This window comes from Alligator sinensis, unplaced genomic scaffold, assembly GCF_000455745.1.
Source record: "Alligator sinensis unplaced genomic scaffold, ASM45574v1 scaffold628_1, whole genome shotgun sequence".
Classification (NCBI taxonomy): Eukaryota; Metazoa; Chordata; order Crocodylia; family Alligatoridae; genus Alligator; species Alligator sinensis.
This window is the reverse complement of record NW_005841873.1, coordinates 2,818,347-2,833,554: the sequence shown is the minus strand read 5'-3', so window position 1 is coordinate 2,833,554 and position 15,208 is coordinate 2,818,347. Positions and strand designations below refer to the sequence as shown.

Sequence of the window (15,208 nt, the reverse complement as noted above, 5' to 3'; positions counted from 1 at the left end):
ACTCTTTCCTGCATATGCAGGGGGTCGGACTCGATGATCTATTGAGGTCCCTTCCGACCCTAACATCTATGAATCTATGAAGATTGAGTGACCTGTTCAGGACTTACTCAGGGAGTCTGTGGCAGAACCAAGAGCAGGACCCGCATCTCTTAACCTCTGATCCACAAGATCATCCTGCCTCTGTCTTTGTACTTTAACAGTGTGGCTGTATACTCTATTTGAGCTTAAGTAGACTGTAAAACCATGGAACAGAAAAGGAGATATTTTGGGCAATGGATAACTGGTGGGCATCTGAAGTGAGTCATAGCCCCCGTCAGCTACAGGACATTGCCCTCAACTATAGGTCATCAAACATAATGATGTTTCTGGCATCTTCTAATGAATAATTTCATTATCCATGAAGTCTCCTAAATTAAATAGTCCAGAAAGGGCCTAATCTTGCTTGCCTTATTCAAGTGAGTCATCCCAAAAACATTACATGAGTCAGGCGAACAGACTTTGGCCAACAGATTCCACAGTGAGAAAGATCCTGAAGTCAATTGCTGCTGATAGCCCACGGGCCACAGGCAGCTCAGTTTTTAAAATGGGGATGTATTAATATGGATTTCTTCTGCCCCATGAGATGCAATATCATATGTTACTGAACTACTTTTTTTTTTTTTGGCAACCTTTGCTTGTGAATCAGGAATGTCCTAACCCAGCAAATACATTAGAAATAGAAGCTACATAAACATTCCATGACAACGAAGAAAAAGAGAGAATTTATGTTTCAAGGGTGTTTTTAAAACTCAGTGGGGAAATAACTACATTTTACAGAAAGTGGAAAAGTAAGTTTGCTTTCAATAAAATTAATTTAATGCAACAAGTCAGTCTACATTTCTTTATACTGGGCATTTCTGAATGATTTGAGGTTTTAAATATCCATTATTACCTTATCTCTGATATATTCAAGAATTTAACAACCTCCTTCTAAATGCAAGTGTGGAAAAAAAAAAAGACAAACACCACTCCATTTTTGAAGGAATTGCTTATCACCGATGGGAAAGCTATCTTAATAAACTGAAGTCAGAATTCCACGTTTGCAAAAGAACCATTATTCCCAGCACAATCATATCAGAAAAGAAATGTTAAGCAAGTGATCTCATTTACAGAGATGAGAAAAAGATGACAGCATGGCCAGGAGACATAAGCAAACAAAACCAGCCTATGTGCAATCAGCCTTAGGTCTCAAAACACACTATGCACAGAGACCTAAAAAATGCCAGAAAAGTAAATGCATATTTGACCAGCCATTATATTATACTCAAATTGCATGTCAAAAGCCAGCTGCTGCCCTAACCCACAGACATTTTTTTCCTTCTCCGAAGAAATACACCTGTGTGGGGAGGAAAAGTCATTTTTAATAGGTTTCCTTTTAGAGAACTATAAAATGAACTATGTCACACCTGATGCCTGCTTTCTTAGGGCTACTGTATTAACATTTGGGTCACCGTTGGCAGACTTACAATTAACTAATCGGAGTCTGTGAATAGCAAATGAAACTTGGATGATTTATATCTATTTTAAATAAAATAAAAGTTTCCTTTCAGATGAATGTTTTTTTTCAGACATGCTGAACATGAAGCTTTGCAATTCCTGCAAATAGCAAGATTTTGGGGTGCATAATACGTATTACTATTTCTCATTTAGAGGGAGGAAGGCTTACGAGAGAGACCAGTAGGTATTTTAAAGAACACGGTGTATTAGAAGACTAAAGACATTATATTTTTTCCATCACGATCATCTGATAAATAAGTATGGCCTGATGTTGGTAAGAGAAACTCTTCTGACACGTTGTTGCTAGAGGTGAAAATGGTATCATACTTGCATTAATATCCTTTTATCAGCTTTAGTTCCAAACTCAGAGCACTTTAATTTACAATCAAGGAGTTGCAAGTCATTTACTGTAGCTGCCGCCTGTGGCAAATGCTACTGTTGCTTAGTAACTAACAGGTAACTGGTGCAAACCCCAGTTATATTTATGTACACAGCAAGCTAATGACAGAAGATGAAGGGAATGTTTGCCTATGGAAATAGTTGTTTATCAGGATACGGTGGGTTTTTTTCTTGCAGTAAAAGCTTTCTTTAAACAAAAGGCCCTAGAAACAAGAAGGGTGCTCATTTCTTCTGACCTTCAGTATAAATGATTAAATCTATCACTCTAGATACAGATTTTGTAGTTCATTAAGAAAGTGAATGGGTGTGAAAATTAAGTTCCCAAAGGAGTGGATATCACCCGTATGGTAGAAAAATGATTTAACATTCTGTTAGGGAATCGTAACCTTAGCACTGAGGTGTCCACCTCTCTCAATCGATCTGTATTTCAACGTGATATAAGTGAATGCAGTGCAAGAGGCTAGATTGACAATGCTGGAGACTAAAGTCCACACTTTATCCATAGGGCTGCTACTGCCCAAACAACAGCTGTTTACAATTTCTGCACTCTGCATCAATCTGTCTAAATGCTGACCTGGCCCTACCATCTGTAGTGGTAAGAGTTGGTCTCTTTCTCTGGATGCTCATCACTTGGCTTCCTGGCCAAAACTCTGACAAGACCTAACAGTGGTGGTGGGCTCCTGTCCCATCCAGTCACTCCTCCTTCTATAACAGGTGCTCATGTTTCTTCATTAAGATTGTGCGTATTGGGTACAATCCCTGGTTTGATGTCCATTAATGCAAGTTTTGCCACTAATTTCAGTGCTGTCAGAATTTGGCTGTTATCACTGGTAGGTGTTACAGAGTAGGTGTTATAGGGCTTTGGCCCCTTCTTGGTCAATGCCCTGCTCCCCAGCAACGTCAGGGTGAGATCTGGGCTCAGTACCACCGAGGTGGTTCAGGTGCTGCTTCTACTCTCCTGCCATGTCTTTGATGTTTCTTTGATCTTTCCTTGGGAGGCAGTTCTCTGTAGGTGGCCTGAGGGGATCTCAACCACGTGTTTCTTCATGGGGCTCCAACCTCCCCTTTACCCCACCCTCACCACATCCACATCCTGGGTGGACTCTACTTACTGCAGGTCTTCCTCCTGGATGATCTTGCCTCATCCATGCCACCCACTTTGAAAGGTCAGGCCTTCCTGGCCGTCATTCCTCCCATGGCCATCCCTTGTCTTCAGACCAGCTCTTGGGCAACTAAATCTACCCCGTCCAGGGTTAACTGCAGCTTAGGAAAAACTAACTGAGAAGGGTCAACAGACTCCTGGGATTCCATCTCCTAGGGCCTTTGGTCTTGTAAGGGGGCTCATCCATCCCTCCTAGCCTAGCAGGTGTTGGGGATAGGTGGCCACCCTGTGCCGAGCCTCAGTCGGCCCTCTTGTGGCAACCTCCCTTGGGCATGGGCTCCTTCCCCTCTGGGCCCAGCTGACCTGTGGCTGGTTTGTCCTGGTCCCACCAGCCAGTGTTATTCATTCCCCTTGCATGGGGGTCCAGGATCCTCCATGCCTCCCTTGCCGCGGCACTGCCCAGGGGTGCCTGTGGTCCCTTGGGTCTGCCCCCCGCCACGGCACTTGAGCCACTGGGCAGAGCCTTGCTGCTTCTCCATGGCATCCCGGGGGGCTGCTGTTCCCCGGTAGGACTCTCTGGCTTCCATCTGTCCCCAGGACTTGTGCTCCCTAGCTTGCCTGCCGGCGTCCTCGGGCAGACGCTTAGCTTCTTTTCCCGGAGCCCGGGGCTTGTGCTTCCTGGCTCTACAGCCCACATCTTCCCGCTGGTGTTCTCCTTTTCTCCTCCCAGTGCGGGCTTAGTTGCATCCCCAGATGCCTCTTGAATAGCCTGTGCTTCTCCGAGGCCATGCCTCCCTGTGCCTGCCGATTCGCAGGCTCAGGCATCTCCAGAACTGTCAAGCGGGGGGGAGGGGGGGTCTTTTGCCTCCCCTCTATAGCCGTGTTAGCTATAGTCTGTTTTCTCAAATGCTGTCTTTTTAGAGAAGTCACAGGGTCACAAAGTGGAAAAAGAGACTTTACCTTTCACCTGAAACACTCTCCTTCAAATCTTTATATTCAGTTCACATCACAGCTGTCTCGTTCTTTTCATAGGCAGAGACATAAGGCAGGCATTAATAGCAGTTCAAAACCCCACATTTCTAAACTTTTTTCCCTGTCATATTAAATATAAATGACTTCTGATGTAACAACACTCAACTCTTTCAAGTGGATATGTTTGCCACCAAAATTAGAACCTCAGGCTTAAAAATCAGACTTTTAAGCAAAGCATCAGCATTCACTAGCTGTTCAGTGATGTACACTGCAAGGGGAGTGAGAACACCAGGCTTTAAAAAAAACACCTTATTTTTATCTACACAGCGGTTTATTTTTAGTTCTTTCCTTTAAGTTACTTTAGGATTGCAAGGTGCTTTGAAGATAAAAAGCTCAGTAAGTGCTAAGTTTAATACTCAGGAAGCCAAAATCCATTTTTCGAGAAGCTTACCAACGTACATGCTACTCATGACACTAATTATAGTGAATCGTGATATCTTATGTTTCATTTGCAGGTTAAAGTATGGACAGATCCTGCAGGCAGATCTACACAACCCTTAACACTGCACAGTGCTCTATTTCTTAAAATAGCTTCACATCTGTGCAGATCTATGGGTTTATGCACACAGATCTTGTTGCAGGATCAGGTGTTGTTTAAACACAGGAATCACTTCAGCCACACATTAGTGAAATGCAGTTCACCTGGTGGATGTGGGAAGAAGATGCAAAAGTTTCTAACAGCTGTGAACGCCCTTACAGAAATTCCCTATAAAATTCAATAGGAAATAACTATGCTTTTTCCTTATACCCTATAGCATTTAAGCGAGAATTTCATAGAATCATTTAAAAAAAAATTACCAGAAGGATACCATTTCATTTGCTACTGAATTCAACAATCTTTATGTAATTTCTATGGGATATTACTGGTTGAACCTTTACCAAATTTTGCAGAAGTTTCCCAAATGGACAAGAATTGAAGATACTATCATTATTATTCAAATAGCAGGAAAATACAGGTAGGAAGCGGGATATTAGGGATAAGATCTAAATCATCTCAAAAAAATTTTGCTGGACATTTTTTTTTTTCAAATAACCAGCAGTGCTCAAGAGAGTTCTGCCATAGCTCTGTCAGAAGTCTGCACTTTCTGTGATGGACTATATATAAAACATTTTCTTCTTGTTCAGAAATGCCATTCTAAAATGCCTTCATTATTTAAATACAAGCTTATCCTGTCCTTGTTAAGATCTCCATTTGACTAACTCAACTACGAAGAAAGAAGGCAAAGCTCTTGAAAGAGGACTAAATACAACATGTAAGCAACTAATTACACACGCAGCCTTCTTCTCCAGAGACACAGAGAAGCCAGTCATAATTTCTGCACCACTGTAAAATTACGCAGAGTAGCACCACCCAAGTCAACACATTTGCCAAGCTATCAATTTTTTCAATATACCCAAAACACAGACCTAACACAGGAATAATGAAATCATCCATATTACTGGCAAGGAGAACTCAGAGTGATGGATGCCAACATTAGGATTTTATGAGATCAAGCAAACACATCCAGCTTTCAAATTTAGTTCAGAAATGAAATTAAAATCATGCAATTGATTTAGCACCGCAGAGTAATGCCATCTTTGTTCACTTGAAATGACTTTTTCCCTATAAAATGACATTAGGTTGAGGCATTAGGTTGAGGTGCAGATCCAAATTAGGGACCTGGAACTTGCTTAACAGGCTTTCAGATGACTTTGAACACAGACTACATATAACAGGCTTCATCTACTACATCTTGAACTTCTTGAAATACATGGTCTTTGTTAGTCTGGGCTAAATGAAGAACTGTGGTGAATATGGAGCCAACTTGTAAGGTGTTGCATGCCTCTTCAACTCCTATTTGCAACAATAGAAACTAAAAACTCATTGAACTATATTGTGTCATAGAATAAGCCTCCTACATTTAAATAGGAACATACATCACCATTGTTCAGTGTTTACAGTACATGTATCTACAATAAAGACCAACCTCATCAGGGGACTCATCACGTAAGCATGTATCTTAAAACATCTCCATAAATAATTCATTACAAACACACTATCAACATTATGCATTGAGGCAGTATCAACATAAAAATAAATACTCCCCTTCACACACACACAAAATAGTTCCAAACTTGCCTATACCATTTGTAACAACACATCACCACTGAATTTATTTGGTCAATTTAGGTTTCTAAAAGCAGTGGAAAAGTTGTATAAAACTCATCCACGTACCTCACATTCCTAAAAATACAACAACACGGTAAAATTGTTATTAAACACATGCATATTTTAACATCCCACATATATTCATATTCATTCATAAAAAGGCATCTTACTGCCAAATAAATGATATGCATCAGACAAATAACAGAAGACACTAATGTTATAGTTGTTGCTATTAAGGCAGGGTGCACATTTTAGACAAGTGGGCAGGGGAATGGATGCATAATTGCAATTTAATACTAAATAATACCAATAGCACTGGCCCTTCAAAGCCTGTAACTAAATGGGATGAAACATCAGGTTACCTTCACATCTTCAGAAGAAAATTGCATTTCCTCTCTACACACATATAGCCAGTGTCTTAAACACAGAAGGTGGTGAGGTACTCTACATTCAAGCCTCCAGCCTTCAATCTGGTCTGTGCTGGTATAGGGATCCACACTCACATGTCCAGGGACTGTGGGCTTTTCTAATCTCAGGCAATTAGCAAGGTTTTAAAGCCCACCACTGTGCACAGTAAGTCGGATTCCCCAGGCACAGCTGCATTCACTGCTGAAAATTGACCGTGCCGAATTTAAGCCATCTAGTTCAATTTGGTTTGGGGCTGGAGTATGACTTCACTTCTTAATTTCTCTTCTTAAACACCAAGCCAAAAAATTTGTATTTTACAGTACAAGCATGAATAACCCCTTGTGCTATGAAAAGTAAAGGTTGATTAAAAAAGCTATTACATATATGCAATAAATTTCAGTGCTGCATCTGCAGATCTGAATTGTCACTTTAAAAAGGAATGAGCAAATTCTGGTTCTGGAGCAATCTGTTTCATTATACATTCAGCTGTTTTCTAAAGCAGCATGAAAACTTTATAACTTAAGTGGTTGTGGATGAGTTCCAAACACCTTCAGCCCTACCAGACCTGCTAACACCACAAAACCTAAATCGTAGCATGTCTTCTGTTATGGAAGTCTTTAGAAAGAGTTTTGCGTGCGTGTTTGTTTTTCTGATATATACTATATTCTGAACACAGCCTCTGCTGAAAGGTTCTTTTATTGGCAAATTTTATAGATGGAAGAGAGCTAAATGCTGAATAGGTCTAAATCCAATCCAATCCCATTATACCCACCTTGGGGCTCCTGGAAGGGCCAGGAACGTGGTGGTGGGGTGAGTGGTAGTGGCATTAACTCCTGCACCACCTTAAGCTCACTGTGGTCCTAAAGCCACAGGGGTTAACACTACTGCCACTTGCCCTGCTACTGCTGAAACGAGTCCCCAGAGGGACTCTATTTGCTGGAATTAGGTAGTGGGGTGAACATTGCCAGCATTTACTCCGTGGCTTCCTGACCCAATACAGCAGTTCAGGCACTCGTGAGACGTAACATTGCTGCTGTTCACTTCGCTATTGGAAGTGGGCCCAAATGTGACCCATGAGGAGCCCCATGATCTGATCCAGGGGAGGCCAAATGGGTTTGACCCCCTTGATGTAGAAAAGTCAGGGGGAAAAAAAATAACTAGAGACTGACTTACCAAAAATCTCCACAGATGGTTTTCTTGACTTAGTGTGGTGACATTAGATTGAAAAAACTGGGTTTTCTCCTCTAAAAATCGAATCTCATCAAATGTTTTCTGTGGCACTGAAGGCTGCAAACATGGTAAATCATTTCCAAGCTGTGAAAAGGAAGTGGGGGGAAAGAACAGGTCAGAATTTCAGCTTGTATAAACCATGCCTGTAATCGTCAAGCAACGCATAGGCCCCTTCTATAACAGAATGTGATTTATGAAGCTTTTAATAGCCTGCCTCTTCAAACATGGTTTTCAAATGATGGTTAAAAAATATCCCACGCATTAAAAGCCAAACTAAATTAATAAGTCTTCAACAATCCTTTCGAGTGTACCTAGTAACAGGATATATTTGAGAACGAAAATGTTCGCTGGCTTGACGCACTACTTCGGTTTCACTTCTATTCACCACAGAGACTGTAATTTACTGGAGGTCATCATTTAATTCATACAACATATGCTGCCATTCGTAAGTGGGATATGAGGCCTTTGAGGACACTTATTTGGAGAAACATGCAAACTCTACCAAATATACTTATTAGTGTTCCTAGCACCTTCATTTCTGGTCAGTGTTTTAAATATCCTCTATTGACAGGGTGACCATGTTATATTTAAGGAAATCCAGGGCACTGCCCCTCCCTCCCATCATCCCCTAGCCCATCCCCACCCCAGGCAGGAGGAGCAGTGCCTAGCCCAGCCCACCCCCCAACTCCAGCCGCTGCTCAGGAGGAGCCAGGCTGGGCAGTGCAGGCGGGGTGGTGCCAACCCAAGACTTTTATTCCCATTTTCACCAACCAGCTAGGACACTGGGATGGCCTATGAAATCCACAACTGTTCCAGCCAATCTGGGACATACAACCACCCTACCTATTGAAGATGTACGTTGGAAATAAGTATATAAGGGGCGTGCATCAGGAACTGGGAGAACATCTGTTCATCAGAGCACCCCCCAGGGAAGATGAGGTCTAAATGTCACAAACTGCTGGAAGACCGTTTTAGACTGGACATAAGGAAAAACTTCTTTACCATGCAAGTGTCCAGAGTCTGGAATAGACTCCCCACAGAAGTGGTGCAAGCACCTACTCTAGAGACCTTTAAGAAATGCTTGGACACTGATCTTGCTGGGGTGATCTGACCCCGGCTGACTTCCTGCCCCTTGGGCAGGGGTCTGGACCTGATGATCTTGCGAGGTCCCTTCCAGCCCTAAAGTCTATGAACCTTATGAAATACAGTACTTAGGGCCAAATCCAAGTTACCAAAATGAAAGAAAAGATTCCACCGAGCTTTGATTATGCAGGTAAGGGCACAATCCTTGCAAACTTCCTAATCAAATAAAGGATCCAGTCCTGCAGGGCCGTATTCAGACAAAAAAAAACAAAGGCACATACACCTCCAGTGCCCAATGGCTGCCCTACAGAGTGAAGTACAGTATGAACTCCATATGCACTATCCCTTAAAATTAATGTAGTACAGCCATGCTTGTGGGCACCAGGCACACACCAATAAGCTCACTTTTATGGGATGGCTTATCATAAGCACTCAGCGAAACCATAAGATTCACTGTGGTGCTCCATAGCATGGTGTCTTTTCATGGTGTAGATGTGCAAAGGAGCCTTTGGCTATCTGAAACAAGTGGGGATCCAAGTCAAATAAATGTTATTGCCACCTACAAAATAATGAGCACCAAGTACTGTCTGGGTCTTTATCAGAAGAGATTAAAAAAAAAAGAAGAAGAACAGAAAGAACAAAGTCATAATGTAGTATCCTGGTATTATATTTTAAAACAAGTCACAGTTTTGTCTAAAATTCATCTCATGGAATACAATTCATCCACTTTCATTACTCTAGGCAGACATAGCTGGGTTGTCAAGGCCTATCTGTCTGAGAAGATACAAATAGGGGTGAAAATACAGTTTATGCCCAGCAACCGCTATATGGGCTGACCCAGCTTTGCTGAAGTTATTGATAGCTGCTTAAAGCTGTATTTAAACTGCTTGTGGAGGAGGAACAGAAGAAGCCCACTTTACAAGGCTTATGGATTTTTCTGTAATTGAACTGATGAAGCAAAACAGACTTGAATACAAGGACAGGGCAGCAATATATTACTGAATGCATGCTGGAGAGAGAAAAAAAACCAGTATCAGGAGGGCTAAATCCCTTTCACAACTTCAACTTGGCATGGTACTTAAACACATAACTTTAAATATATGAGTGAATGTCTGAATCAGCCAATAGACTCATATGCTTATTCACAAGCCATCCCTTCTGTATTAAAACAAGTGAAACACCTTACATATTTTGTATTGGACTTGGAAGTTAGAGAGGGTGTCTAAAGTAAAGTACTAGGAGTATATTTTAAATTAAATTGAAAGTGTAAAAATAATATAGATTTAGTGAGAGTTTGTTCTGCACTCCTACATACTAGAAATATGATACCAAATAAAAGATAAAGAAACAGGCACACATCTGTACAGCTGTATATTGTTGTCATAAACCTTAAACTAAGCTTTCTGGAGTGAGAACAGTCTTTTCTAATATCCATATGTAGCATCCAGCGCACTTGGGCCCTGATCCATAGTTGAGGTCCCAAGGGAGCATTACAATATGCATAATAACAATAAGTTTGACACAGATACAGCACATATGTACAAATGTAAAAACAGCCATTAAATGCTAAACTAGTGGTCAATATTTCGTATAAATACTGCTCTCATAATAGTAAACAAATTACCTTCCTGTGAAGGAAGTTATACTTTTAAAAGGTTTCACAAAGGACAATCCACATAATCCATTTGTTTGTCATTTGAATCTCACTGCTACTAAATGAAAAGACTTGCAGATCTGAAGTTCTGCCTGACCTTTTCATATCTGGCATTTCAATAAACTTTATGCTGGTGCACTTTGTCAATTGGAAATATATCAAAGCCTGATTTTTAAAAAGTCATTTAATCAGTCTCTGTAAGCTGAGACCAGTATCAGATATGATCTTGATACTACTGAAGTCAGTGGGGATTTTTTGCAACTGACTTTTGCAGAAACTAGAGCAGGCCCTAACTCTTTAAAAAAACTCTTTAAAAAATTTAAACCACAAATTCTAACTCAGTTCCTCTATTAGCAGTTTCCAGGCCAATCTGACTACATGTGTGGATTTTAGAGCACTTTGAAAAATTAACTTCAAAGAGAAATGGCTTTTTAACCATGGTTGTGGCACCATCCCATGACACTTGCACAAATGTCACATTCCAAAATAAAGAAAAAAGTTTGATAGTTATATTATGTGTCTAAGTGATGTTGTGTACATTGTCTAAACTGCCTGTGTCGATCAGATGTCCCTAAAATATTTTAATTTATACTTGATAATTTTTGCTGTAATCCAAAGCATACAAAGTTCCACTTAGTACTCATTACTGCACCTACAGTGCTACCTATACGCTATTAAGATATCAGCTCCCGCCTCTGGTCTGAAAACAGTTTCAGCTTTCAGTACTCAATTGTTAAATTTTCAAGCAAGGTTTTGTGTTTTCTCCCAGATTTCCCCTTTCCTCATCCTATGAAGCTCCCCCGTAAATATCTGCATAGCTGTCCAATTGTCTTTCTTCAAATCCCTCCCTAAACCTCTCCTTTGTCTTTTAGGTCTATAAAAAACTTGAGACCAGACAGGCATCTGGTATGGCAAGATCACTGCTTTTTCAGCTGACCTGTCCTACCTGCACTGCTTCCTTTCAGTCCCTCTGCTCCTTGCATTCACCTGTTAACTCTTGCCTCATATTAAGTTCCAAGCTCTCAAGAGCAGGGGCTACCTTCTTGTCCCGACTGTACGGCTCAATGGTCTACAGCTGGAGTCCAAAGGTGTCATGAAGACAGGGAATGAAAAACTGATAGTAACGACAACACCACATAGCACAGAAAGGCTGATAATTAGAAGGCAATATTATTGATACCAGCGTAAAGAAAAAAATCTATGGCAGCTTTTAAAGGCATCTTTTTTCCCAAAGCCAAAATTTGGATTCTTTGCACAGGGCCCTTGCTCTCAGAAAACGGACAGGATATATGAACGACATGATACCTGTAAAATGTTAGGCATGACGTGAGCATTTGGAGAGAATGACAACATGCATTCATATTCCCAAATAATACAGCTCAAGAAGGAATCAAACAAACAGAAAACCCCACACAATATAAGAGTAGCACAAATAATGCCATATAAACAGCTTAGAAGATTTGGGTTTCTTATTATTACAAAATAGTATAGCTATCAGATCCGCAGACATATATCTGATTCATCAGCCTTGAACACTCAGCTTCTTGGCATCTTTAAATGTCTATACTTACATAACGTCTGACACCTTCCTTCAGAGTGAACTCTGTTTTGATGACACGCTCAACGCTGGACTTCTAGGACATGCAAATAATATTGAAAAGTGGCCCTGTGCATCCTTCCATTTCTGTTAGGTCTAGGTCTGGAAGCGTAAGACTGCTGATTTATTCATGAGTTTTCTGAGCAGGACTAGTGGCTGCTTTGTGTCAGCTGAATAGGACAGTAATTTAATCTCCAAATGGGACCTGTTTATCTGAACAATGCATTAAGGTGCGTGCTATATGCTAATGAGCGTGGGGCTCTGGAAACAAGGCACCCATTTTCACAGGAAAAAAAATGTTTTGACAGGTATTGCCATGTAGAGAGGCCAGCTTTTCCTAAAGTCCCTTCTGGAAGGGTAGCCACTTTATTTACACACAATACTTACAATCTACAACCTCCAAGGCAAAAAAAATCTTAATATATGATCTGTAAATATTTAGGGATTTGAACAAATTTATAATGCAAGAAGTCCTAATGAATTCACTGTGTTTTCTCTCCTGTGTGTGAACTTTTTTCATGTTCTCTGGTGTCTCCAGGAATGAAACCTCTGCTTGTACCGTATCGAACTTGGTTTTAAACGCTATTTCACTGCAACTGGTCAACTATACTACTTACTATTTAGACTGTAACCTCTTTGGGACAGTGACTGTATTTTTATGCTACCTCTTTACATCATTTAACATAATGGTGTCCTGGACTATTACTTGGATTCAACTTGGAAGAATAAATAACTCCACTACTATCTACTTGGGAACCGTCACAAAATATGGAAACTACCACCTCATCTTCACCGGCTTTAAACCACAGCAGACATGCTCAAAAACAATATATTGATTTATTTAAAAATACATTTATCTTCTTGCATTACCATATTGCAGTAGCGCACATCTATCTTATCTATCTACAGATATTTATATATATTTATGGTGGCAACCAGATTTAAAAAGCCCACCCACTGAAAATGCACAGCTTCTATCGCTGACTTTTAATTTACGTCAGTATGGTGCTAGCTCACTGGAACATCTATCTAGATAGAGGCTTACAGTAAGAGAGAGGCTTATCTAGGGACAGATAGATAGAGAGATGTTCCAGTGGGCTAGCACCATACAGGCATAGTAAAAATCAGTGATAGGGGCTGTGCATTTTCAGTGGGAGGGATTCTTCATGTTGGTTGCCACCATAAACTGCAAGGTAGACAGTAAAGCAAAACTAAGATGGAGCTTTGGGAGAAAGGTGACAGAAAAAACCAGTCTACCTAATTCAGAGCTGGTTCCCTGCATCACCTGTCTTCTGCAATTCCAAGAGAGAGCTGGGGTGGTCTTTGAAGAAGAAACTGCCTTCAGCACTCTGGAGCTATAGGCACAAAAGATAAATCAACCTCCTGGTAGATAGGAGGCAGCAATTTGAAAGCAAGTGAGTGGGCCTGTGAGCACTGATGATTTATAGCCTTGTAGAACACCCCCGGACAGAAACTATACGGTATGTCAGGTTTTCATTCAAATGAATAGGAAAGGACAAATACAATGAAACAATGGAGGAAAAACATGCTGGTCCTTTTTTTTTCCCCCCTAGACTCTTCCTGGGTGTAACAAGTGGGCATCCCGGTACCGGCCTAAATAACCCAGGTGTCTTAGGGCCAGCCACCCTCCTCCTCATCTGCCATGCCTTGATGTTACTAATGATCTGCTGTTGTGGAATAAACCCTGTCCAGAGATGATGCAATTGCCTACCCTGGAAATCTTCAAGAGGAGATTGGCTGATCACTTAGCTGGGGTCACCTGACCCCAGGTGTCTTTCCTGCCTAGTGCAGGGGGGCTGGACAAGATGATCTTGTGAGGTCCCTTCCAGACCCTTACATCTATGAATCAGGTGGGAGGGTGTCCATTTATCTTCCCTGATGTCAAGGGCCTATGTATATGACTCCGGCCTTCCCTTATCGTATGCCATGCCTCAGATGTTTCCTCCAGCTAGCTAGCACTGGGTTCTCTTTTCTCACACACACGCACGCACGCACGCACGCACACACACACACACACACGGGGCTCCAACCCCACCTTAAAGTAAGAGAGAGGCTTGCAGTAAAAGAGAGGCTTATAGCTCCGAGCCCTGTCCCCAAGCCCTCCCTGGACTATCCCCTTATCCCTGGCCCCAGGAGCTTTCTTAATAGGTCCCCAAGGCTCAGGACCCCACCCCGCCCTGGAGCTTCACTCTGGCTCACTATATGCAGCCTCGGGACTCTACTGTGAGCCTGGGCGCTGCCACAGGTCCCACCACCTCAGCTGGGCCCTACCTCAGTACTCATAGTGAGCCTGGGCTCCCTCTTCCTTGATCTCACCCACCAGGGATGTGGGGCTGGGGTTAGAAGGTGCCCCATGCTCAACTTTCACTGGGGCAGTGACTGGCCTGGCATTTCTGGGGGACTGTCCCACCACAGACAATCTCACCAGGCCACCCATCCTGGGCAGGGTGCATTTTCTGGTCATGCCCAGGACCGTGGGGCTGCCTCCTTCCCCATAGCCCCAGCCCCTACATCCAAGGATGTTCCACGGGCAGCAGCTCAGCCAAGTGCTGTTCCTTTGGCTGTTGTAGCAAGCTGCTGCCCCTTTGCAGTTCAGGGCTCAGCTCTTATGGAGCACCGCTGGGCCCTGCTCCCAAACAGGCCACACTGCTTAATTGGCATTGCAGGCAGCTGCAGGCTGCCTAGCTGCCACTCAGGCCCCTACTAATAACAGAGCACCCTGTGCTCTGTTTCACTGGGTATGTTTAGTAGCCCTGCTGGGCAGAAGTGTCTCTGGGGAATAAAGTCTTAAAAATAATTAATCCAACACACAATCACAGGGAGAATTAAAAGAAAATGAATCCAGAGCCCATAAAACGGATTCTTGATCTCAGACAAGGCAGTTCAGGTAAAAATCTGTAATGTCCTTTTGATGACCTTAAGGACTGGAGAAACAGAAAAGAGACGAATTCCAATAGTACAAAGTGCAAGGTCATGCATGCAGGAATGAATAACAAA

The 15,208-nt window shown here is 42.0% G+C and overlaps 1 protein-coding gene across 19 annotated transcripts in view; it reads right to left on the bottom strand.

Annotated features, from left to right (window-relative positions):
* Positions 1–15,208, bottom strand: part of RIMBP2 (RIMS binding protein 2) — a 325,140-nt gene that overhangs the window by 203,053 nt on the left and 106,879 nt on the right. For 18 of the 19 annotated variants that reach the window (XM_025195741.1, XM_025195747.1, XM_025195719.1 and 15 more), the window contains one exon: positions 7,800–7,940. The exons of the other annotated variant lie outside the window; for it this stretch is intronic. In XM_025195741.1, the coding sequence (XP_025051526.1) occupies positions 7,800–7,940 (141 nt within the window). The remainder of the gene's footprint in view (positions 1–7,799; positions 7,941–15,208) is intronic. 19 annotated transcript variants of the gene reach the window in all.